The sequence below is a fragment of the Corythoichthys intestinalis genome, chromosome 4 (assembly GCF_030265065.1).
Source record: "Corythoichthys intestinalis isolate RoL2023-P3 chromosome 4, ASM3026506v1, whole genome shotgun sequence".
Classification (NCBI taxonomy): domain Eukaryota; kingdom Metazoa; phylum Chordata; class Actinopteri; order Syngnathiformes; family Syngnathidae; genus Corythoichthys; species Corythoichthys intestinalis.
Window position 1 is genome coordinate 52,429,150 of NC_080398.1, and position 23,678 is coordinate 52,452,827.

The 23,678-nt window shown below is 39.6% G+C and overlaps 2 protein-coding genes across 4 annotated transcripts in view; one reads left to right on the forward strand and one right to left on the reverse strand.

Moving 5' to 3' along the window:
- Window positions 1-15,274, reverse strand: part of ibtk (inhibitor of Bruton agammaglobulinemia tyrosine kinase) — a 53,620-nt gene extending 38,346 nt beyond the window's left edge. For all 3 annotated transcript variants that reach the window (XR_009063002.1, XM_057834352.1, XM_057834350.1), the window contains exons 1-5: window positions 15,131-15,274; window positions 13,485-14,367; window positions 13,202-13,298; window positions 12,276-12,400; window positions 11,044-11,154 (exon numbers count right to left, since the gene is read on the reverse strand). Coding sequence is in view for 2 of the 3 variants with exons in the window: in XM_057834352.1 (XP_057690335.1) it covers window positions 11,044-11,154; window positions 12,276-12,400; window positions 13,202-13,298; window positions 13,485-13,808 (657 nt within the window). In the remaining variant the exon portion in view is untranslated. The remainder of the gene's footprint in view (window positions 1-11,043; window positions 11,155-12,275; window positions 12,401-13,201; window positions 13,299-13,484; window positions 14,368-15,130) is intronic.
- A 5,639-nt stretch (window positions 15,275-20,913) lies between these two features.
- Window positions 20,914-22,910, forward strand: tpbgb (trophoblast glycoprotein b). Its single transcript, XM_057834734.1, has one exon. It carries the CDS (start codon window positions 21,277-21,279, stop codon window positions 22,411-22,413), a length of 1,137 nt encoding a protein of 378 aa, XP_057690717.1. The 5' UTR covers window positions 20,914-21,276; the 3' UTR covers window positions 22,414-22,910.
- Window positions 22,911-23,678: the final 768 nt, after the last annotated feature.

Consider the following 23,678-nt stretch of genomic DNA (forward strand, 5'->3'; position numbering starts at 1 on the left):
CCTCAATCGAAATGCAAGCACGAGCCATGACTTTGAGCCCATAGAACTAGGACAGACGACGCGGAAGTTCTCCCTCGCTTTTGCAGCAGCAGTAGGGAGACGAGGCTGTCTGTGAAAGCAGAATGATATTGCCTGTCACTCATTACTGAAACTATGACGAGCGGTCAATGAGGAGCCTGTGTGCAAGAGAGAGGGAGGGACCAAGAATGTCACTTCCCGTTCAGTTATACTGCGAAGCGGTCTTTGGTGATTCGTTCGGCAACGTCACTTCCCGTTCACTAACCGAACGATTCATTTGGGCGGGGAGGGAGATGAGGGGGGCGAACGATTCCTTGAACGATTCGTTTGAACGAATCTTTTTACTGAACGATCCGGAATGGATTCGTTTACTCAAGTGAACGACAGATCCCGTCACTAACCAATAAAGCTTTTGAAAACCGTTCATAAGGAAAAAAATATTCATTGAGGCATTTCATTTGTAAAATACATGTTAAAATCTTTGTCATTGGGATTGCTTTTCTCTTTAGCACAGGACTTCTTTTTTCTTTCAGAAAGGCAAATTGTTGTTGGATTATCTTTAAATGCCCACTACTTTTTGAGCAGAATTCTAGCTTTGTATAGGCTAATGTTCCTATTGATGAAAACACAAAGGTGTGCAATAAACAACAAGCACATTTATATTTTGCATTTTGTTTTTTTACTGTACCGAAAATGAACCGAACCGTGACCTCAAAACCGAGGTACGTACCGAACCGAGATTTTTGTGTACCGTTACACCCCTAATATATATGTATTACCGGTATATCAAATCTATCCATCCATCTAGTTCCAGAGCTATCCCAAAACACAACCTAATTAACTCAAAAGAGCATAAACTTTGGTGTAGAACAATCATGAGTAAACAAATCATTAAAAGCACCAATGTTGCAAAGACAATCCTGAATCAAAGTGTATTGTCTGGGGAGAAGTGTATATTGAAAGTTTGAAACCTTGATGGAAAACAATTGATATTAACCCTTTAACACCGAAGTGTCGGCAGCGACGCGTTTACGCATATCGTCTTTGAAGCTTCGTCACGCTGTAATTACATCACCCACGTGCCGCTGGTTGGTCTCGTTTGAAAGTGCGGAAGTTGATGTCCACACCAGTTTTTATTTGAAGTCAATCGGCCAAGAAAAACGGGAGATAATGTCATTTGAGTTTTATAGTTTTATTGCACTCATAAATATGCATTAAAACGCTGCATGGACCATGTGTCCATCTCCATATATCCATCATTTCTTGTCCTTTTTCAAAACCGAAAGCAGCACAAAAGACTACTTATCCCAAAAGTCGTTGTGATGTCAATAAGGACGAACCGAATGTGATCATTTTTAATAAATTTCCGAGCCAGGCGCCAACTATTGAAAGGGAGGCATGCGAAGCAAACAACAGCCGGTTGCGTGCGATTTTGAAACGTGCAGAATGAATCTAAAACTACATTTAGCACAAACTAATGCATTATTTCATTAACTCAAGGAAGAAGATGAGTCGTGTTTGTCGTCGTTTTCCTTTGATGAATCAGCGACTCTGCGAGTAGAAGTGACAGTAGCGCTCAAACGGCGAAAGAGTAGGCTGTGTGACGTTGTGTGTGACGCAGCTCCGTGACCTGTTCAAGAAGAAGCTTTATTGAGTGCGCAAAAAAAAAAAAAAAAAAAAAAAAAAAAAAAAACTTTATTGGGTCGCATGCCTGAAAATTTTGAATTGAACTAACTACTTGTCAATATTTTTTTAAATACTTTTTTTCAATGTTATATATATTTTTTCTATAATATTTTCAATTTTTATGTAGACGTGTGTTCGAGAAGCTTGATTGCATGCACGTTTATACTTTTGAGAAGGTGATGGGTACAACACCTAACTTCACAAAGAGATATCTTCCAAACCCTTTTTGTGTTAAATGATATATATAAAAAATTTTCTCACTATTTTGCACAATATATAACCTGTTTTGACCATAGTATGTGTAAAGGCCAAAAACGCCTATGACCATACCTGCTATTTGTGTTGAATTGTCAAACATAAAACTATTCAATCTTATTTTTTTCTATTGAATGTTTATCCTAACAAGTTGAATAAATATTATCAAGCTTCAAAACGGTTGGTCGAGCAAGTTTGGTTGTCAATGGGACGTCAACATTACAAATTTTGAAAAAAGATTTTGGGATTTTTTTGTCTTTTTGGGTCCAAAATGTGGATTATAATTGGTCAGTGAAGAAAATAACAGTTTAGACATGAAGTTCAAGGTGTCCTGAAAAGAGGGAGCCAATATGGCCATTGTAAACATTTTTTCTTTGAAATATAAAGGCAACATCAAATGCATGCAAATTCGGCCAAAACAGGCTTAGGTGTTAAAGGGTTAAAGTGCCTGTGACAGAAGAAAAGCATGTTTATTTCATATTTCACACGGTATTTTATGCTCCTGAATGAAATGGACTGCTTGGATGTCCGTGTAAGCGATCGTTTTATTTATTCTATTTTTTTAGTCGCGCGCCATGAAAATAAATAACTTCCTGTTTTGAGGAGGAATGCGAATGTGACATCACCTGGGTCAGCATCTCAAAATACAGCATTGCTTTATAGCATGCAGATGGACAGCAGATTCAGCTGATTTTGTGGATTGTTTATTTTTGGCATCACACCAGCCAAATGTGCTGCAGGGTTTTGTTTCAAAAAACCCCACCCAATAGTGGCCAAAACAAGTCCGACAACTGTGGACCTTTGGACTAACAAGGAAGTGAGTAAACATCTGACAAACAGCTGACGATGCTCCTTGTCCACCGAGAATGTCACTCGGCCGACAACCGGCAGCTTGTTGCACACCCCCCTCGGTCCTCTTCGCTTGCCTGCCGGGAGAGCACTATACCCCATAAGAAATTGTGACTTTGTGTTAAAAATGGCCGCGAATACAGCGATTACAAAGTAAACACTACTTTCTTTAGATAAAGGAATATTTACTTATGTTTGATCATGGACGGACATGTAGAAAAGCTCTCTCCTCAGACACATGCTGCCATATTGGCTGCACACAACAACTGCACGCCGCTCTCTCACTGTTTATGTCTTCACCGTGTCGTTAAGCATTAATTTACGCTACATTCCTGTTGAACATAAATGCTTACGATGTTACGTGTTTATTTAGGACCTGTGGATAACATTGGGAGTCCAACTGAATGTAAAATAGGTCTTCTTCACAGCCACAACAGCTTTGGGAGTAAAATATTATAAGGGGGAAAAATTTGGCAGAACACCAGCAATAGACCACTCGGGCAGCTTCGCGCTCCTCCGACGTTTTTCCGGCGGTCATTCTCCAGCTGCTTCCTCGGCAAACGAGCTCTCCTGCCCGTAGCAGGGGAATGACGAGCTGTCACTTGCTCGCCGCCGGGGTGGATGCCGATCAGCGAAGACAATCGACAACCCTACTTCCAGGTGACATGATCCGGGGTAGTTCTGTGTGATTTTTCGCTTCGAAAGGCGAAATAAGACTTTGAAATGCCGTTCAGTTCGGGTTAGCATGTTTGCTAGCTGTCACGCCTCCTGGTTTGTTTACGCTCTGGGCAGGGAAATGACAAAAGTCGGACTAACTCCGGTGGCATAAAATACCGTTAGGGAGAGGAAGAAGTTGCCAGTTTTGACCATTATGCAGTAATTTTGCCTTGTCGTACTAAATTAATTAATTTTTAATGTTTCATATTGCATTTAGCACAAGACTTATATTTGTCATTACTAGAGCTGGGAATCTTTGGGAACCTAAAGATTTGATTACGATTAGAGATACACAATTATATTGGTCACCGGTAATTATCAGCCGATAATGGCAATTATGACGTCACACAGATAATCCAGATAATAAAAAAATTCAACCGATAATGCAATCCGATAATTATATACTTGATTTTGCCTCCAAATGTGCGCAACCGAAGAATTCAGCATGCCGCCTCCTCAACCCCTCCCCTCTCTGAAGCCCCTGAGGGAGGAGAGGTTGAGGAGGAGGTGTTACACGGCAAGAAGTAGTTGAATATTATGGTGGCTGTTACTAAAAAAACTACGCTCTCGCCATCTGTGAAACATGTACCGTAGAAGTTCCACGAGGCAGAAAGAAAGCGTCCTCATTCAAAACCATTAACCCAGCAGCCATTTAAAACTGCATCACAAAGATTTTTGGAACGAATACGAGGCTGCTGCTAGGGGGAATGCTAAAGCTATTGTAAACACTAACCAAGTTAAACTACAGAGCTTGTGACGATACAGAGTCGGGCTGTTTGGGAATGCAGCCCAAGGCGGGTGGTAAATTCGCATCTAAGGCTAGACATCGGCACGACTGGAGACCGATAGTCGGCAAGTAGCCGTCTTCCGACGGAGCCCGCCGCTCTGGCCGGTTCCCCGGCTTCGGGACCTTCGGGACCTCCGGCAAACACCCCGGTTTCTCGAGCGTTCCCCCACGGCGTGCGAGCAGAGCCAGGACCCGAATACGCCGCGGCGAACCGGCTGGGGCGGGCGGATTATCCGGTACGAACATAGCTGCCGCCGAGACGAGACATGTTTTTTTTTTTTTTTTTTTTTTTTAACCTAAATGACCCGAGAACCAAAGCCCTGGATAGAAAAAAATAATGCAGTTTATACGACCACCATTCTTCATGAAAAAGTGATGTCCAGTAAGCAAGCTTATCATGACGGCACAGTGGTTAGATCAGTGGTCTCAAACCGGTCCTCAAAGGGCCGCAGGGGGTACTGGATTTCATTCCAACCAAACGAGACAAATACCTTTTCACCAATCTGGTTTCTTACAAGTGTAATCAGTTGATTGCAATCAGGTGCTGCTTATGTTAGTAGAAACCTCATTGGTTGAACTGTTTGTGCTGGATCTGTTGGAACAAAAACCAGGACCCACTGCGGCCCTTTGTGGAGTCGGTTTGAGACCGCTGGGTTAGATGATAATTTAAACATGGAGAAAACGAAGTCAGCCAGTCAATAATGCATTCAGTATGTAAAATGACGAGCGGCCAGATGACTTTGTAACGCTGTCTTTATTTTCGGCTTAACAAAACTCAGGCACAAAACAACACGCACGCGGATGCGAGCTCCAACTCCGTCCAGATAGTACTGCCGTGTATCAGGTGTATCAGTTTAGGTGCTGTGAAGCAAATGTCGTGAAAGCCGCAAATGTAAACAAAGCGCTGCAGAATGGGTACATAACATCTCGCTCTTTTGAGTTAATCATTTTCACAGTGTGCAACAAAGCATATAACATTAGCAATCACTTTTCAAATTATTTAACATATTTCTCTGATCAATTACAGCCACAGTGATAATCAAATTCTTAAATCAATATTCTGTAGCCACAAATATTATTCAAAATATTTCCTTCGTCCAAGTTTTTGTTTTTTTTAGGATTAAGTATAATAATGTATTGCTTAAAACAAGGCTGTTAAGATTATTTTCAGCTAGCTATTTTTCTTCCAAGAAATCTGAGAGAAATAAATACACTTGAAGCGATGGCAGATAATTTCACTTATTGCCAATAGATTTACACTTAAAACTGACTAGTTTTAAGGAGGTGTGTTTTGCAGTGTATTAATGTTATATATGTTAGAAATGGCTTACTTTTAAAGGCATTTTGTGCAACTTAGGTATTTACTCTTTAAGTAATCGTTGCCAAAAGTTTACCATTACACAATGTCAGACAATCTGTCATTATTTAGATGTTTGAATTGACGACTTGTTCATATTTTATGTTGAAAAAAAAAAAAGAGCAATAAATTATATTTTTGCACAGTAATATTTTCTTTTGTGTATACTTTAAAATTTTACATAAATCTTTTAATAGAATTATCGGCTTGACATTATCGGTTATCGGTTGAAATGAGGAGGAAATTATCGGTTATCGGTATCGGTTGAAAAATGTATTATCGTGCATCACTAATTACGATTCAGAGGCTCCGATTCAATTATAAAACGATTATTGATGCACCCCCCCTCCTTTTTTTTTTTTTTTATGTTTTGTACATTAGTTGCTAAATTGTTCAAAAATACTCTCAGGCTAAACCAAACTACTATTTCAGTATGAAGTTGACCAACAGCAGTAAACAAATATACAAAAATAACAGTAAATAAAAAACACTCCAGTCCCCATTCTGTATCAGCAGCTTTAAACTACATTCAATTAATTTAATGTTGTGAATCAACCGTTAAGTTGTTAAAATTGCTCCCGTTATTCCATAATTTCCCTTTTGTCTACTTTCGACATGTGAAAGTTTTAAAACTATTTTAAAGATAGATTCAAGTCAATATTTTACCGATTTAGGAGTATTTTAGATAAAAACTTAATTAGGTTTGCTTGGAAGGTTCGCTACAACAGCCTTGCAGGGAAGTGTACTGCTTTAAGATGGCGGCCGTTTACTAACACCCGCATCTAGCTTTTTGTAGATCTGCTGCTAACGCTACCGAATCTATATTGCATCTAGTCCTATATAAATGATATCTACCGTAACATTATGTGGATGTACTTTGTAGCAGCTTTTCGGCAGCAGTCAGGTATGTTGTTGTGTTTTTTTATCTTGTGGCATGAGTTGAGCTAGAGCCGTGAGTTGAGCATTGGCATTACCCGAGGGGCCGGGTAATGAGAAGCATGATGTTTGGCTACTCTCGCTCCGTTCCTCATTGCGTCCCGAAGACCGCGCGGCGCGCTGAGTGTGTTGTACTTCCGCTTTACTTGGCACATTTCAATAATCGGAATTTGGATGTTTGTGAATCGTTCTCGAATCTTCCACGGCCGAATCGCGAATAATCTAAGAATCGGAAATTTTGCACACCTCTAGTCATGACCATACCATTTATGTAGCAAATGGGGCAAAATACTTGGATAAAAAGAATATCCTGTAAAAATATTGGAGTAGAGAGAGATTTAAACAATATTTGACATTTTGCTCCTCTCTTTCGTATTTCCCTCGTTCTGAATCTTCCCTCTCAATTGGCTGAATTCTATATCAGCTGAAATAGTGACCCTGCCGATGTCAACCTCCAGCTGGGGAAGCTAGAGCGCTATAATGAAAGGCGTGGCTAAACGGTAGATTAAAAGACTAATTTCTCGTCATCTGTGATTTGCCAAATTGTTGTATATAGTCAAATTGTCTCAAAATATGATTCAAATTCACATTATAATGCTATTTAAGACTTTTTTTTTATCCTGTCATAGGCACTTTAATGATCATTCTTTTTAATGGAAATCTGAATTACTGTAATCAGCTCCTGTGTTAAACTGTCACCACCATGAAAAGTAAATGCTATACAAGTATAGAAGAACCTAAATACTCTTAAATGTCACACATTTGATAAATTTGATAAAAGATGACATGCACAAAATGAGTCATTGGAGATATTAATTTACAGCACAGGGGGCATCGGCTTACGCAGTCAGGGTTCCTGCACTGTTTTAAAAGTCAAATGTAATGCTTTTTAAGACATTTTTAGGACTTTAAAATTTTAATTAGAGACCAAAAAATGTCGCAACAATTTCTGACGAAGAAAAAAACTAATTTTATCTCACTGTAACTGGTGTTTTTCTCCTCTCATGTGCGACTCGACGCTTTGACCCCCATTATCTCTAACCAACGACTTTGCACTAGGGGTGGGAACATCTGGATACATCATGACACGATTTGCAATAGATGGCTCATGATAACGATCTTACGAAATGGCGCTTCAACATTTTTCAATACATTGGTTGGAAAATCATTCCACAAAACAATTAATAAACAGAAAATATGAATTCGACATGTGAATTGGAATGAGTTTATCACTAGTATACATCAAATCTATTTGATGTGGGAGGGTGTCAGCAAATTAACATTCGTTAGTTCGCTGCCATCTCTCCCATTTCAAACGGATTGGACGTCTATGGCCGTCAATAGCAGCCAATGCCAGGCAAGGAGTAATTTGGGGGCATCCGACGTCATTTCCTGTTGATTTTTGGTATATTTCTTTTCCTAATGAGGCATTTACTGGGTTTTGATTTTGGTTCATTTACAGGTCACTTCCTGTTGATTTTGGGTTGCTAAAAAGGAAGTGACTCAAAAATCTCCCAAAATAGGCAGCGAGTCGGAAACAACAGGAAGTTGCCATTGACAGTTTGGATATCTAGCGATTGGACGTCTAGCGCCGTCAATGGCAACCAGTGAGCCAACACTATTCTAATAGAAGATTTTGGTGGAAACTTGGGCTAAACGATATTGGAAAAAAACTACCACTGCGACTTTATGGGGGTTCACGATATATATGGCAGTATTAAAACTAAAAAAAAATTCACCAGATGACTTAAATAGCTCTGCTTGGGAAGAGTTGGGATCACTGTGACAACATTGTTTTCATTAGAGATGTCCTGTTCCGATCACGTGATCGGAATTGGGGCCGATCACGCCATTTTTCAGAGGATCAGAATCGCGTGAAAAGGAACGGGTTTTTAATTTTTAAAAAATTGTAAGTTTTTTCTGCTTTGTGCTCATACAAGCTCTCACCCTCCCTCCTGCTATGCAGTGCGACCAAACTGTTTTTTCTTGGTCACCAGTGCAGCTGGCATTTGGTACTTAAAGTTAACAATGATTGACAGGTTTGTAGCTTTGATTTGGCCCAAGACACCTTGGTAGCGCTACAATCAAAGGCACAAATGTGTTAATCATCGTTAAGTCTGGGCCATAGTCTGAAGTGTGCTGTGGCAACTCATTTATTGTGTATGTGAGAGGCTGTTCTCGGCAGCATGAGCATCAAAGCAAAAAAAAAAAAAAAAACTTTCTCAAAATCAAGCGACTGACTCAGGTGCAAAAAGGTGCAATGGAAAAATCCCTAGTATTCATATAAAACAGTTTAATCTGGGCTAAAATGGTTTATCTGTGAATGATGAAAACTGGTTTGAATAAAAGGGATTCAGGAAGCCACGTCTCTAAAAAATTGCTCCTTTTATGAAGAAAAAAAGTTTAAATAAAAAAATAAAAATACAGAAAAAAAACGCACATCCTGCAATGGGACTGTTGCGCATGCGCACATTGCGAAGGCGATGTTCAAACAATATATTGTGCAGGCCTACTGGCAACCCTGGCATTAAATGCATCTTCTGGAAATGTAATACCTAATTTTCCATTACATTTAAAGTGCCTGTGACACGAAAAAGCATGTTTATTTCATAATACACGCGGTATTTTATGCCCCTGAATGATATGGGCCGCTTGGATGTGTGTGGAAGCGATCGCTATTTTTATTTAGTTTTTTGAATCTCGCGCTATGAAAATGAGTGACTTCCGGCTTCGGTCTTGCATTGAGGAGGAGGGCGCTGTGACGTGTACGGTAGTAGACGTCCTCTTCACGCTACAGTGTACCGTTGTGTATGAGGACGAAGGATTCAGCTGATTTTGCGGATTAATACGTTTATTTTTCGCATCACGCCAGCCAAAAAGCTGCAGAAAAATCACTCTGTATGAGGGAGAGGCGTATGCGCCTTTTTGGAGTTTCAAAAGGTTCCCATTCACCGTGGATATTTACTGTGGGACCATTGGACTTACTAGGAAGTGAGTAAACATCTTGTTTTGTATTATGTCAAATATGAATACAGCAATTACAAAGTAAACACTACAAACTTCCTTTAAATGAAGGACTACTTACGTTTGATCATTGATAGGCATGTAAAAAGCTCTCCTAATGCTCATTAGCAGCAGCACGTTAGCTGCACAACAACTCCAGCCACCCTCCTCCGGGGAACGAACTGTAAATTGCTCTCCGCCGGGCGGTTTGCCGATCCGCAAAGACAATCGACAACCGGGTCCTCATGTCAAATAATCCAGGATAGTTATGTGTGATTTTCCGCTTCAAAGATTTTGAAACATCACTCGGTTCGGGTTAGCATGTCGGCTAGCTGTCACGCCTTCTGGTTTGTTTACATTCTCCGAAGCCAGGGAAGGGAAATGACATATGTCCGATTTAGGTGTCATAAAATATCATTCGGGAGGTGCGACAGTAAAGGTGAAGTCGACAGTTTTGACCATTATGGAGTAATTTTGCCATGTCGTCCTGAATAAATGCATTTTTATTATTTCATATTCCATTCCGCACAAGACTGTTATTTGTCATGACCATGCCATTTATTTAGCAATTGGGGAAAATACTTGGATAAAAAGAATATCCTGTAAAAATATTGAAGTAAAGAGACAGAAACAATGACATTTTGCCGCTCTCTTCATCGCGTTTTCCTCGTTGTGAATAGTTCCCCCTCGACGGGCTGACTGGTCCTTCTCAAGCCAATTATATAGCTATTGGGGAAAATACTTGGATAAAAAGAATATCCTGTAAAAATATTGGAATAGAGAGACTGAAACAATGACATTTTGCGGCTCTCTTCGTCGTGTTTTCCTCGTTCTGAATAATTCCCCCTCAATGGGCTGAATAGTAAAACCGATGAGCCCAGTCTACAGCTGACGTCATCCACCTGTTGGGGACGCTAAAGCCCTATAATGGTAGGCGTGGCTAACCGGCAGAATAAAAGACTAATTTCTCGTCATCTGTGCTTTGCTAAATTGTTGTATATAGTCGAATCGTCTCAAAATATGATTCTAATTCACATAATAATGCCATTTAAGACTTTTTTTCTCGTGGCATATGCTCTTTAAGGCAATTTGAGACCTTGATTACCTCCAGATTTTAAATCTATTTTAACATTTTAAGACTTTTTAAGGACCCGCAGGAACCCTGACAGTCCCAACACACAAGCTTATGAACAGAACACAATGGGATAGTTTCCGCAACAGTATAATAGTGGCTGGCCTTGATCCGTTTTCATGCAAATTTTTATTTTTTACTGTAACGAAATCTTTTGCTCCAGCATTGACATGGTTTAGCGATGCACAATGGTATGTTCCATCTCACCAAACAAATTTGGCCAATATAAGTCTTACAAAATGAGAACAGTCATTTATTTTGATATAGTTTTAAAGCACAATCCTGCCAAACAACAAGACTCACCAGGTAAGTCTGTTCATCTCCATGGCCTAGTCGTCCACCTTGCCCGTGTCCACATGTAAACACTTGACCTTTCTTTGAGAGAAACACTGAATGGAACTTGCAGAGCACCACCTAAAAGTGATTGAGAAAATCATTAACTACATTCATTTAATTCAATTTTCAGGCTTAACTAGATAATAAATGACACTTGACAGCACATCCAGAAATGCGTTGAAGGGGGACAAAATACAGCTCACATCTCAAATTGCTGTTTGCACAATGACTTACTCTAATTTGACCTCATGATATATGTCGCCATCTCTTTTCATGTCCATCAGCCACAAGACCTCTTGTAGTGATCGTAAAATACTACGCCAATAAAGAGGCTGGTGGACAAGTGGAAAAGCAAACATCATTAATAATAAATGGTTCCCCTCAAACGTTCAATAGACACAGGGATGTTTTGCCAAGTATCACATTGATGTGGACATTCGCACACATCATGGTTGTTCATTTAATTAAAACATGTCAATGTGGAATTAATATTTAACTTCTGGCACCTACTACATTCAACTATTGATGACAAGCGGAATAATATGCAGTGCCACAGAGTCATTGTGTGGTCATGAAATTAGATCCACCTGCACCCCCAGTGTGCTCAGAGAAAAAAAAAAAAAAAAAAAAAAAAAAGTCAACAACGATACAGCAATTCTGCTCTTAACTGTAGCCGAGAACTCACCTTTGACCAAGTACGCATAAGCCTCCATGTGACAACACAGTTTTGTACGGCAATATGGCCTAAACTGGTATCTTGGCGTTTTTCTCCCCCAAATGCAGATTTTTTTCTTTTTCAAATGACAGAAATTAAATAGCGCTTTTCTCCTGCCTGATTACTCAGTTAATCAAAATTATAATTGACGGATAAATTAACAGGATCATTGCTAGTCGCTGTCCCGACTTTTAACTGCATTGTGTATGTGGCTGTATCAATGATTCTTAAATAAGATCACTTATTTCTCTTCCCCTCCAGAGATAGTTACATAACACAAGACTCAGGAGATAAAGTTTTGCTGCGGTACCCAGGTGGTGTCCTCATTGGACGAACTTATAATGTCATGTTTTTATGCAACACATATTTCCCTTCAGTTAATGGACACAGGACACTTTTGACTAGTGTGACATAAATTTAGTAAAGATGGTGAATGTGGGATGTTGGATGTGTGGAGGCAAGTTGCTAAATTCGCAAAGCATACCTGCTTAACATAAACGCCAGTCTTGGCAAAGACATCGACGAGCTCAGGGTGCTGTCGGCTGTCTTGATTACCATGGCCAAGGCTGAAATTGCTATTGTTTCCCCATGTATACACCTCAGTCGGGTCTGCAATGAGTTGAAACACACACAGATTTAGAAAGAGGGAAACCATACATTGGTATGAAAAAGTATCTGAACCTTTTGGAATTTCTCACATTTCTGCGTAAAATCACCATCAAATGTGATCTGATCTTTGTCAAAATCGCACAGACATAAAAACTGTCTGCCTTAACTAAAACCACCCAAACATTTATAGGTTTTCATGTTTTAATGAGGATGAAGCCATTCTGTGTTTTGGATCATTGTCTTGTTGCAGCGTCCATCCATCCATCCATCCATCCATCAACTTCAGAAGAACAAAATACACGTGCTGGAGTGGCCAAGTCAAAGTCCAGAGTTGAACCCCATTGAGATGCTGTGGCATGACCTAAAGACGATTCATGCCAGACATCCCAGGAATGTGACTGAACTACAGCAGTTTTGTAGAGAAGAATGGGCCAAGATTAGTCCTGATCTATGTGCCAGACTGATCTGCAGCTACAGGAAGTATCTGGTTGAAGTTATTGCTGGCAAAGAAAGGGCCACAAAATATTAAATGTGATAGTTCACTTACTTATTTTTACCTCTTCTGTCATTGTTTGCATACTATCCTTATTAAAATATGAAAACCTATAAATGTTTGGATGGTTTTGAATAAAGCAGACACTGTTTTACATCTGTGTGATTTTGACAAAGTTCAGATCACATTTGATGGGCATTTCATGCAGAAATGTAAGAAATTCCAAAATGTTCAGATACTTTTTCATACCACTGTACTTCCATAACGTTGGATATGACAGGGTAGTAAAGGTAAACAAATAACTTTACCAGAGGTTTTAAACACCACATGATGCGGTCGGTCCTTCATTATCAAGTCCACTGTAGAGAGACCCTCCTTATCCTGAGTAGATATGACTCCACCATGCTGGACAAAATGAATATCAGGTAAATCACGAACATTAACAGTTAATCCATCTAAATTTCCAAAAGTTGCATTCAGAACCAGCTGACAGTGTCTCATTTTGCTTTGGCTGAATCATTGATTTAAAAAAAAAAAGAAAAAAAAAAAAAAAAAAACTTGATGAAACAAAATTTTGTCATATTAACATACCTTGACCAGCGAAATGAGACAATGGATCTGTCCATAGAAGACGCTACGGTGCAGAGCGGTCCAGCCTGATTCTTTATCCTTCACCGACAAGTCAGCGTTCTTACTTTCCAGCAGCCACTCCAGTAAAGCCTTCTTTCCCAGGGAGGCAGCCAAGTGCAATGCTGTGCGACCAAATTCATCCCGCAATATTGCAGCATTGTGGCAGTGTGATGTTAAAAACGCTCGTAGCTGCCGTTCTGAGCCACTTGTTATTGCCGCTACCACCTCATTTGCATGCTGCATTGAGCGGCATTTTGGGGTGCAGTCTGACAATTCCAGACTCATCCTGAGTCACTCAAAATCCTCAAATTAAGGCCTGATTTCTGACAGTCTACCCTAAATTCCAAACCAAATCTAAGGCAACACAATACACACACTGCAGACGTGCTGATCAGCATCAAAAAAAGGCTTCCACGTTGGAGGTGTGCATTAAATCCTTAAATTCAAATAACTAAAGACTTAGATGGTAGTAGTGTGGAGTGCTAGAATTGTGCTTGTGTTGAGGTTCCACCGCACTCTAGCAACCCCAGAGAAAGTGAAACTTGCTCAGTCTACCATCGCAACAAAATGCTGACCATTAGTCAAGCTGCTCAACTCATATGGCATTACACCATCAACAACAACAACAACGTGTTTTATCTTGCGTACAAAATCGTAAAAATAAATAGTCTAAAAAATAATCTGTCTTCTATGAACTTTTCACATAATTTACAAAAGGCAACATGTTCAACAAGTCCTCAAACCTTACACCCGTGCAATCCAGCCGTCAACTTGAGGGGAAAGCCCCTCTTTCCCCTCAAAATCCACTCTCTGCTTTTTAAAACTCCATAATTGAAGAAAAGTCCTGTGGGGAGAAAGGTGGAAAATTCAATTTTGTTTAAAAAAATCTAATTAAAATTAACTATGTTCCAATTTGTAACTCATTGGCTGCCATTGACAGCGCTATAAGTCCAATCCATTTTGACAGGGAGAGGCTGTCAGCAAATGATCGCTGCCAGCCTTCATAATCAGAATGGATTGGGCGTCTAGAGTCATCAAAGGCACTGAAATACGTAAATGCATTGGGCCAGCTCCTAGTTTAAATCAATTGAACTTCTATAGTTGTCACAAGACAAACTATGAAGCTACTATATTTTCCAAAAATAAATATTTGAGAACAGTATGGAGGAAAACAGGTGCATGAACAGCATGGTTGGACCCACTGATAATGACGATTTGGCAGGAATTATGTAACAAGTGACCTAAGTTAGCATTAGGAAGCATGATTGAAATTACATTAACCACATTCGCCATTTAATGCAATTTCAACGCAATAGCAAGTTTAATGCATTCCAAACAGAACATCGGTTACTAACTTGATGTTAGCGAGTTTGCTAACGCTGCTAGGTGAACCTCCTGAGCAAAATGTTAATAATACATTAGAATCGGTATTTCAGTGTCTTAAAAAAAGTGAAACGTATGCACGGATATGGACAGCATTAAAGTCATATTAATAAAACTGTAAATTAGCAATCGCCCGAAACACTAGCTAGGTTGACACATCAGCACAATCTAGCATAACTGAGCTGTTATGCAAAGAGGTAAGAAAAAACAAGTAAACGCAATACCTTCCGCTAGATGAATGAGAAAAAGGAGATGGAATAGTAAGTGACATCAACCATACATATCAACTGTTCCATTACTTCATTTAACGTACTCATAAAAGAACATTCGACTGGGTTTCTTGCCTGTCCGGGTCAGACAAAGCTTTAACAAATAACGCGAGTTTTGATTGGTGCATACGTGTGTATTCAGCTCTACTATTGGTTGACTATTTTTGCTTCGTGGTATCCAGGTACTTTGCGAGATAATAGTTATTAGGCATGGGGAAATTCAGTAGGCAGTGTTTCTAAAACTTTTTACACAAATTTAAATGTACATTTAAAAAAGCGAAAGTTTCATTGAATATTGTTTTGTGCTTAAATGTAAATTTTAAAAAAAGAAAAAAAGAAACCGATCTAAAAGAAGGCACCAACAAATTAAATAAACCTGAAAAGTACTCAACAAGTGCACATACAAAAAAGTTTGCAGTTAGTTTGAAAGTTTGATTCATTAACCCTCTGATGCATGAATTATGAAATCCTTGGTGAAGATTTTTTTCCAATGTGTTTTTATTCTTCATGACATGAAAATGACGCTCATTTTTTTAATTTAAAAAATATTTTTTTCATGAAGTTACAGACATGTCCAATACAGTGCATGAACCTGTACACTCAACGTCAAGTAATGTAAGTTTACCATAAAAATGAATTAACTTGTGTTCTATTAAGAATATAGAAACCCCTGATCAATTTTACGCTTTGATAAACAGGCCTGAATAAGAAAATAATAATAAAATTGACCATTTAACCCAAATTATACAGCACTATTTCAAAGTTTATTTTGCTTAACAAACAGCTGAAGCAGTATCGCCACGTCAAAACCTTCATCTTCATTTTTAAGCAATTCACTACTGTTCTGCTGCCCACGTACATGCCATGTACAATACCAAGGGTCGGCAACCAAATTTTGAAAGAGCCATATTGGAGCAAAAAAAACAAAAAACAAATATGTCTGGAGCCGCAAAAAATTAAAAGCCTTATACAAGCCTTATAATGAAGGCTACACATGCTGTATGTATCTATCTTAGCTATATTAGCCTACTATCTAAATGACTAAGTTGACTACCAATACATAATGAGCCTTCATAATTACCGTATATTCCACACTATAAGGCGCACCTGAAAGCCTTCAAGTTTCTCACAAGCTGACAGTGTGCCTTATAATCCGATGTGCCTTATAAATGGATCAATATTGGTTAATCATGGCATGACATTCCATTTAGCTCAGCTCCATCGAGTGGATGCATAATGCAACATTAACCACGACTTACTAATACTACTATTAATATTATTACTACTGCGCCCTATAATGCAGTGCACCGCATACATGAAAACGGTTTTAAAATAGGCCATTCATTGAAGGTACGCAATTATACGCCAATGCACCTTATAGTGCGGAAAATACTGTAAATGTTTATTTTCTCTGCAGTGCATCCTACAGAGAATGACGTGCCATGTGACTACTCTGTTGTACCATGCCGTCTCAAGTTTAACGTAATTATAATATTAATGAATTAGAAGAATGTTTGTGTCATATTTGTCCTACAAAAACCTATTTCCTACATTACAAAAACATATATTTCCTTCCCGTATCTTTTTCCATTTTCTAACATTTTTGAAAAAGCTCCAGGGAGCCACTATGGCAGCGCTGAAGAGCCGCATGCGGCTCTAGAGCCGCGGGTTGCTGACTACCGTACTAGTCTAATGTACTTCTCTGCCACTCCAGACCTTCTCAAGCAGTACCACAGTTCAGTCCTGTGTCAAAGATTCCTTTAGATCTACAAAGACACAATCGAACTCTTCCTGATCTTCTCTGTACATCTTAATCAACATTACAAGGGGAAATAATGACTCTGCGGTGCTTTTACAAAGCACAAAACCACAATGTTGCTCGAAAATACTCACCTCTGCTAAATTTAGCCTAAAACTCTACTACTCGTTCCCACAACTTTATTGTGTGACTCCACAACTTTATCCTTCAATAATTCCCACATCTTGCATATGACCGTGGAGTTGTGGTGTTTTCCTGTACCCCTTTGGGGTTTCAGATTAATTGACAAAAAGACAAATAATTTGACAGAAAAGATTCACCAAAATAAAATTTAAAATAAAATGAGAATAAATCACTTGACTTGACACCCTTGACACTTGCATTCTAATTCAATCGGCTCTGCCTACAACTCAGTGCAAGTGATACTGTAAATAAAATTGGTGTGTCACATTTACAGTGTGTACCCAATCTGAGTTTGTAATGATGATTTTCATTTAAGAAAAGTAAATTTATGGTCTAATTGTTGAGTAACATGCAAACTGGAGATCTGTTGTTTGGCCCTCCATATTGTTTTTAATCCCAATTCAGATTTCATGGATATACTTAGATTAATTGTCACGCTGAGCCAGGTTTAGAATAGGAGGGGATCATCGAAGGGTGAAGCTAGTGTCAGAGTGATCCACAGCGGGCCTCCCAAAAATGACATATTGATGAGTGTACCTTTACCTCATAAACATCAACTATAGCAGTCGTCTGAAAAAGGACAGCTGTACATGAGTCAATCTTGAATTAAAGGACATTTTGCCTTCAATTTTTTAAAAAAAATAAGCCTTCACTTCTCTTGTTTTTCTGCTACGTATTCATATATAATAAGTAATGAACGATCAAAGGCTTGAATGGGTCGTGTTAGAGACCAATGGTATCATTTAGGGTTATTATTACAAGATTTATTTGATATTTTAAAATATTTGACATAGTCACATGCAGTAACAGGGTGAAACATTCCTAGTATGTTAGCTTTCTCTCAGGAGTAGATTCTAGCTGTTTGTGTTCTACCTGCTGATCCAGATCACAAATTTACTGATGTAATTCGGTACAGACAAACACTCTCTTTATCATAACATTCATTGAACATAATAGTGTGGGATAAGGTAGAGAGTGACATTGAATAAAGGCTAACTAATTTATAAAAATATGGAAATATTGGGCGCTTCCCCTCGCCCCATCCCTGAAGGCCGGTTTATGGGGCGCGGATGGTCCCCTGGGGGACTTCCCGGGCTCCCGGGGAGATCACGGCAGACCCCTTAGTGGGCTGCGGGAGGAGAGATGGGCTGTGCTGGTTCCCGCTCAATTGGCTGGGAGAGGGCCGCGGCCCTGGGGCGGCCCCCGCAGGCATTTCCACTCGTCTGCAGGACTATCACATGTCTGATGGGATTCCCGCATGACGAGCTGTAATTAGACACACTCAAGTAGTAAAACTCGGTGTTAGGATTAGCGATCAAATAGCATAGAATAGGATGCCAGCATACTCAGGCTCACAACGGATTCACACAAATACTACACATCACATGGCTGATTTGTGTACACCCCACCCAATCACTTATCTTTCTGACTCTCCCCCCTCCTCCTGCTTTTTTCCTTGGTCATCAGGCGCCCCCATATGGTGTTAACTGGAAATACAACTGGCTAACGATAGCACCAACATATTCATAGTTAGTGTAGGCCAGGGGTGTCCAAACTTTTTGCAAAGGGGGCCAGATTTGGTGTGGTAAAAATGTGGGGGGCCGACCTTGGCCAATGTCCTTTACGTATAACAATATATTTAAGCAAATTTTAGCAAGCCATTCAGTGTGTCACATTTGCTTAATTATTTTTTTCTCTTTCGACTCTAGGGCTGTTGCGAAATACTGCTGCTGTGACATTAAAGTAGCTTCAAGTTGCTTCAATTTCTCGCTGCGTATCTTCCCTGTAATCTTGTCGTACATGTCAGCGTGTCTTGTTTGGTAATATCGCCTCACACTGAAATCTTTAAAAACAGCGACGTCTCTTTGCAAATGAGGCAGACAGTTTTTGCGTATTTTAGTGAAGAAATAGTCTAATTTCCACCTATCCTTGAAGCGTCGGCCGTCATAGTCAACTTTGTTTTTTGTTGTTGATTGTCACCATTTTAGAAAATGGAAGTAATGGGTCTCACGGAATAATGTTGCTTAGCCCTTAAATACATCCAACATGAAGCATTTATTAGAGAATCCCTAAATTTGAAAAATAAGGTCCTAATCAAACTTTTTTTTCAAATTTGTAAAAAAAAGTAAAAATGAATATGTGTAATAAGCGCTCTTTATCTATAACCTATGCTAAATCATGAATTTTTTTTCTCATGGAACCTGCAGATGCATGTGTTGACTTGCATCCATCAATTTTTTTCTCAAAAAGAAATGTCAAAATTCTAAATTAGTCTCAAAATCATGAAATTTTAGCTGTATCAAATGTGATACATTTGGCAATAAAGGGTTAAAGTGCTGCTGCCTTTTAGTGGGTAAATGAGGGGACGCATTTTGTGTGTAAGCTACTTCATATGCTGGTTGCAGTACTGCTGACCAATTTATTAAGTCTGTGTTCGGGCCAGACGTTATTGATTTTATGACAGAGGCTGGGGGCCGGATGAAATTTGACCACGGGCCGCATTTGGCCCTCGGGCCAGACTTTGGACATGTCTGGTGTAGGCGTTCAGTGTATTTCTTGTACTTGTTTGTACTTCTGTCTCTCTCTTTTTATCTTCTGTCCCCTTATAACTCCTTCCTGTTTGCTGCTTTCTACTAATAAACGAGGAATGCTGAATGATCACAATGGGAGCATGTCATACTCCCATGTGATACATTAAAACCTATTATTTTGGAAAACTGGCAGTGTCAAGTACGGCATATAATGTGATTTCCTTTCCTCTTCCTCTCCTCTTCCCTCTTCTTCTACTATAGTAAACTGATTATGGTAACAGGGTTACAGTTCTGAAATATAAAGTTCAGGCGGCACGGTGGCTGAGTGGTTAGCACATCCGCCTCACAGTTCTGAGATCAAGGGTTGAGTTTGCATGTTCTCCTGCGTGGGTTTCCTCCTGGAACAACGGTCCCACAAAAACATGCATGGTAGGCTGATTGAACACTCTAAATTGTCCGTAAGTATGAGTGTGTGTGTGAATGGTTGTATGTCTCATTATGCCCTGCGACTGGCTGGCAACCAGTTCAGGGTGTACCCTGCCGTCTGCCTGTGGTTTGCTGGGATAGGCTAACTACCTCTGTGACCCTCGTGAGGAAAAAGCAGCATGGAAAAGGAATGAATAATATAAAACAAATATTTGATTCATTATGTTTATAAAATCAAGTGTTCCCAGAGTTTCGAGAGACATATTTGGCATTTTTAAAATGTTTTCATTCATTCATTCACTCATTCATTCATTCACTCGTTCATTCATTCAAATACTCAAATTGTACTAAAATGAACACGTGTTTCACGTTGTTACAGAGATCATCAACAGTGTATGCCTTATTTTCATGCTGGCACGAAAAGGTACCTTTCAAATATTGTATGAGCCATATTCCTGATTTGTGGTTTTATCTAATATAAAAAAAAAAACATGCATATCACTGTTATTTTTTTCCTGACAGAGTACAAAGTTGTTCCCACCATGAAGATGTAGACACGCATTACTTGGAATAACTGAAATTTGTAGTAGGCTAAGAGGTACCAAAAGTCAACATCATGACGGTATTTAAAGATAATTTGCATTCTGAAAGGATTGCGATTTCAAACACATGATCGAAATTTCTGAAAACATGGAATTCCGGCTGTGAATGGCTCTTGTAACTCCTCACCGCGACCCCTCTAAAGGATGTGTAATGGTTTGGTCCACCCTGTCACGGCTCGGAGCGGCTGCGCTTTGTTTGGGCTCTCTCTCCTCGGTTTCACAACCAGGTTGCCGAGAGGCAGGCGCTTTACTTGGAGTGTATGGGTGCACGCAGCCGATAAATATCACTTCCCCGAGAAGAGTTGCATTGTCTGTTTCGGTACAGCTGAGATTATAATAATTAATTTTGACATTTTATTATCTGGCGAATTTTTTAAAGCCTTTTTATTGTCTTGCGCTTTGGGGTCGGGACAATAAACGCAGCTAAGAAGTTTGTGCACATCGTCAGGTTTCCCCTCTCGCCGAAATGAAGACTTCAGTGAAGATGGTTTGGGGTTAGATTCATGGCGTTGGAATTTGAATTGGAACGGATCAAGGTGGGGAAAAACTTCACTCGGAGGTGACTGTTCCAGACTGACATTGCACACGTCGGCACCAAAGATGGTAAAGGACAAGATGCGCCTGTTGAGCACATCGTGCTGGTGCCAAGGCGCACGAATGAAAGCATTACCGTCCGGTGTGATGCAGTTACTTTTGCTCCTTGCTGTCATGCTGTCCTGTCAAGGCTGTCCGGATAAATGTGAATGTTCCTTACAAACAGTAAGGTGCCAAAATAAGGACTTGGATGCAATTCCACCGTCCATACCTGCCAATTGTAAGATACTTTCGATTACAGGAAATAATATTTCAGGCATCAATGAGGACTCTTTTCCAAGTCAACTGGAATTATTAACATATCTTGATCTCAGTGACAATGAAATAGAGGCTGTGGAGGAAATGGTGTTTCATAATTTGCCAAATCTAGTGCAGCTGGATCTGAGTAATAATTATATTCAAACTTTCAGCATGAAGGCTTTTCCAGATGAGAACAAATTGCAGCTGTTGAACCTCAGTAGGTCTATTCATAATTATTCCTCTGTGATTGGGCTCCTGAATGGAAACCTCCGTCAGCTGACCGTTTTGGACCTGTCGGACAATGACTTTGTGCTTTTGCCAGATGATTTCTTCAAAAATTTACCCAATCTGGTCAACCTCAGCCTGCAGAACAGCTCCATTGTCTCTATCCCCAATGGTTTAACAAAGGTGCCACGACTACAAGACCTTGACCTGAGGCACAACAGTCTGCGGAGTCTTCCTTACACCATCATGACTGAGTTCAGCCTGAAGTCAGACCTTTATATCCGCTTGAATGGGAACCCCTGGCGTTGTGACTGTTCTATTGAAGACATGTTGGTATGGCTTAAGAACTCCACTCTGGTCACTGACATGAAGAACCTGACCTGCGCAGATCCTGAGCATCTTAAGCGACGGCCGCTAGTGCAGCTGGAGCAGACTCAGCTGAAGTGTTCGGGCAACATGGAAGGCGTGCTAGAGACTTCCTATGTTTTTCTGGGTTTGGTGCTGGCGCTCATTGGTGTGATATTTTTGTTGGTGCTCTACCTGAACCGCAAAGGCATCAAGCGCTGGATGTACAACATCCGGGATGCTTGTAGGGACCACATGGAGGGATATCATTACAGGTATGAAATTAACTCTGACCCACGTTTGGCCAATCTGAGCATCAATTCAGATGTGTGAATAAGGATTTAGATTTTGTCCGGGAACGCCAGTGATATGCTAATATGACTTTACACCACTTAAAGTTGCATGAGTCTTCTAGCCCTTCTATTATGGCTCCTAATGAACGCTTTCACTTGTTCAGCTACTGCTGCATGTTCTGTACCTACCTGGCAGCTCTGATATAGCCCAGTGTTCTTTTTCCATACGTGTGTGATCATTGCATGGACAATCAACCATGATGACAGACTGAAATGCTCCATGTTCGTTTTACCTGAGGACAAATAAATGCACTGGCTTTTATGAACAAAACAATCTTGTAATCCGTAAAGTCCATATTCTTAGAAACATCACATCCTTCTGCTTATGTCTTTGCTGATGAGAAAGTGTAAAGCTCTTCTGTGTTTATTTTTTTAATATGTGAATTTGTGATAGTTGGACTTCTATGTATTAATATTATGAATATAGCGAACATTGCATTCCTTTTAAATTGCTGTAACTTTTTTCATGTGAAGATGTTCAGGTAAATAAAATGCTTTTAAATTGCTTGTGTCCTTAGTGACTGAAGGCCTTTTTAATCATAGGGGCAAATATTGTCAGACACAGGAGTTTGTAGTAAGACACATGTACCAGATGTTCCTAAAATCTACTAAAACTACAGTACCGTAATTTTTGGACTATAAGCCGCCCCTTTTTTCCTTCATTTTGAATCCTGCGACTTATAGTCCAGTGTGGCTTGTTTATTGATTATTGGGGGTTAATAGGTAACATTTCATTTGACAGCGGCAACATAAGACTGCCAAAGACCATCATAATTATGACACGACACTATCATGGGCATTACTGAATGCTTATGACAGATGTCATTAAGTGTATACCGGCAAATTATGTCACTAACTCCATTTATGTCAAGCTCAGATCTTTTACATCCACTCAAAAGTGAGATCATTTGCCAGATAACACTAAATGAAATCTGTTATAAGCTTTCATTAATGCTCACGACAGTGTAATGTCATAATTGTGATTGTCCAATGACAGTCTTATGGTGCCACTGTCAAATAAAGTGTTACCAAATACCATAATTAGCAATCGATGAAATAACTGGAACAGTAACTGAAGAAATAAATAGCACAGAACATGAATTTTGATTGTAATTGACATCTGTAGTGCTGCAATGCATGCTAGGAGGTATGCTGGACAACAACAGTGTTGACAGCAGGTGGCAGAAGAGGTTGACTGTCTTCCCCAAGGGAGCAGCGATGACCAAATGAAGCTTCTTAAAACAA

Excerpts from the sequence above, each read along its gene's own strand:
- tpbgb (XM_057834734.1), top strand. The coding sequence starts at position 21,277 with ATGGTAAAGGACAAGATGCGCCTGTTGAGCACATCGTGCTGGTGCCAA.